Consider the following 2500-nt stretch of genomic DNA (forward strand, 5'->3'; position numbering starts at 1 on the left):
CGGTAAATGATCGTGTGCTGGAATGGTTTCTCTGTTGTCGTGCTAAAAACTTCCCGCTAACTGGGCCGCTAATTCGTGAGAAGGCTAGCTCCATAGCGAAATCTATGGGCATAGACGACTTCGAAGCGTCCGGTGGCTGGCTGCAGAAGTTTGTTGCCCGGCATCAGTTGACCAATTCTATCTTGTGTGGTGAGGGAGGGGAGGTAAAGATTGAGACGGTGAGCGAGTGGAAAGGGAAGCTATCAGGTCTCATCGAAGGATATTCAGCAAATAATATTTTTAACTGTGATGAGACCGGATTATTTTTCAGAACTCTTCCATCCCGCTCATATGTGAGTAAACGTGAGTCTGCAAAGAATGGCAAACTTGCTAAAGACCGGATTACCGTACTGTTGGCAAGTTCAATGGTTGGTGAAAAGTTGCGTCCATTGGTCATTGGAAAATCAGCAAACCCGCGGTGCTTCACAAAAGACTATAAACAACAAATGAGAGTGACATATGAAGCCAACCGCAAAGCTTGGATGACTTCAGAAATCTTCATGAAGTGGTTGCATCAGCTAAATAACAAGATAGTCATCCAAAACCGAAAGATTCTATTGTTTATGGATAATTGTGGAGCCCACGTCCCAGCAACCTTGTCAAACATGAAGATAATTTTCTTCCCACCAAACACAACATCTCACTTGCATCCGATGGATGCTGGAGTCATCCAGAATGTCAAGCTGCAGTATCGTAAGAGCATGCTGAAAAGTATTTTGCTCAACATGGATGAGTGCAACAAAGTAAGTGACCTTGTAAAAAAAATTACTGTCAGGGATGCTCTTGAATGGATAGAAGCTGCTTGGATGAAATTAGAATCTTCTACCATCGGTAAATGCTTTTCCAAGTGTGGATTTTCACACACAGACGCCATCACTCACGATGCTGAGGGGGAAGATATTGATGAGACTGACCTTATTCCACTGCGTCAAATAATTCCTGACCTGACAAACCAGGATCTTCTAAATGTGGACTGTGATTTGGCTGTCACGAAAGATTACACAGCAACAGAAATCACAGAATTGCTCGAGCAAACCACCAATGTGATTGAGTCTGAGGAAGAAGATGATCTTCCCGGCTCAACTCCTGATGACAAGCCACCTTCCAGCAAGGAGGCAATGCGAATGGCACAAAAATCCTTCGCTACGCACAAGAATCACCAGACATCGGCGATGAACGGGACAGTTACTTGCAACTAGCAAGAAAACTGTATGACACGCAGGTGAACGTTGTCATAAACCAAAGAATGCACGCAACGAAACAATTCAAAATAGACACATTTTTCCCAAGGTAGGCAAAACATAAGCATTAAAATACTGTACTGTACGTACTGTATTGTACTTTTGTGATTTTTTTTTTTTTTGATACACCTGTACCTGTATTGCAGTTTTTGTTATATGCAGTAAACAGTTTTTGGACAGTATATTTTTGCATTTTATTGATTGTGTTGTTACACGTGCATTTTGTCAACATACTTGCAGGTTCATAAAGGACATGTACCATGCTCTTTTCTCAAATGAGGAATTTCTGTTAAGCGCAAAAATTGGACAGCGCAAACACGAGTTTATACTATGTATATATATATATATATATATATATATAAGTCGCAGCTGAGTATATGTCGCCAACCTAACCAAGGACCAGCCAACCTATGAAAGAAGTGTGGCTTTCAGTCCTGAAAATGCAGTAATTTGAAAATACTGGAATTAAATTTTGTAATTTAAATCCAATATTGCACAAACTACATTAATACCTAATCACTTTTACAAAGATAACGGATCACTTGAAAATGACAATCATGAAGATACAATTGAAATTTGAATGTATTATTGTAAGTATAAAAATTGAAGCTGCTTTAAATGGTTCCTTGAGTCAACCATGTTTGGACTCAAAATTGTTTACATAAGCTTTTGATTGATTGTCAGAAAACATTGCTTGGAAAAAGTATGTCCTTATATTTTAAGAAGTAATTTGTTGAGCAAAGTGAAAAAGTGAACAACAAGCAGACTGAGACTTTTTATTGTTGGATGTTTTCATTGTAGTCTCTAGTTTCTTGATCTCACCCCCTCCCCTCCTCCCATTGTGCGATTTCACAGCGGCCAAGTGGGCACGCGCAGCCCGTCTCTGAACAGCAACATGGAGTCCTTGGAGGAGTGCATGGTGTGCTCGGACATGAAGAGAGACACTCTCTTCGGGCCTTGCGGACACATTGCCACATGTTCCCTCTGTTCACCACGTGTCAAGAAGTGTCTCATCTGCAAAGATCAAGTCCAGTCACGCACCAAGGTATCTCAAACATAAACACAACTCAATATTTTATTGATCTCTTTCACTTCCAATCCACACAAAGACCACGTGTCACTTTACTCATGCCCATCTTGTGGAGATCACTGGTAGGGAACCATCATACATCATCCAATAAGAGCATTTGAACTTTGCCTTTCTGAAAACATATTAAACT

General features: G+C 40.5%; 1 protein-coding gene across 4 annotated transcripts in view; it reads left to right on the plus strand.

Moving 5' to 3' along the window:
• mib1 (MIB E3 ubiquitin protein ligase 1) overlaps positions 1 to 2500 on the plus strand; it is an 87415-nt gene that overhangs the window by 76413 nt on the left and 8502 nt on the right. For all 4 annotated transcript variants that reach the window (XM_019879004.1, XM_019879003.1, XM_019879005.1 and 1 more), the window contains exon 17: positions 2136 to 2325. In XM_019879004.1, coding sequence (XP_019734563.1) covers positions 2136 to 2325 — 190 coding nt within the window. The remainder of the gene's footprint in view (positions 1 to 2135; positions 2326 to 2500) is intronic.

Source organism: Hippocampus comes, unplaced genomic scaffold (assembly GCF_001891065.2).
Source record: "Hippocampus comes isolate QL1 unplaced genomic scaffold, H_comes_QL1_v1.1 scaffold85, whole genome shotgun sequence".
Classification (NCBI taxonomy): Eukaryota; Metazoa; Chordata; class Actinopteri; order Syngnathiformes; family Syngnathidae; genus Hippocampus; species Hippocampus comes.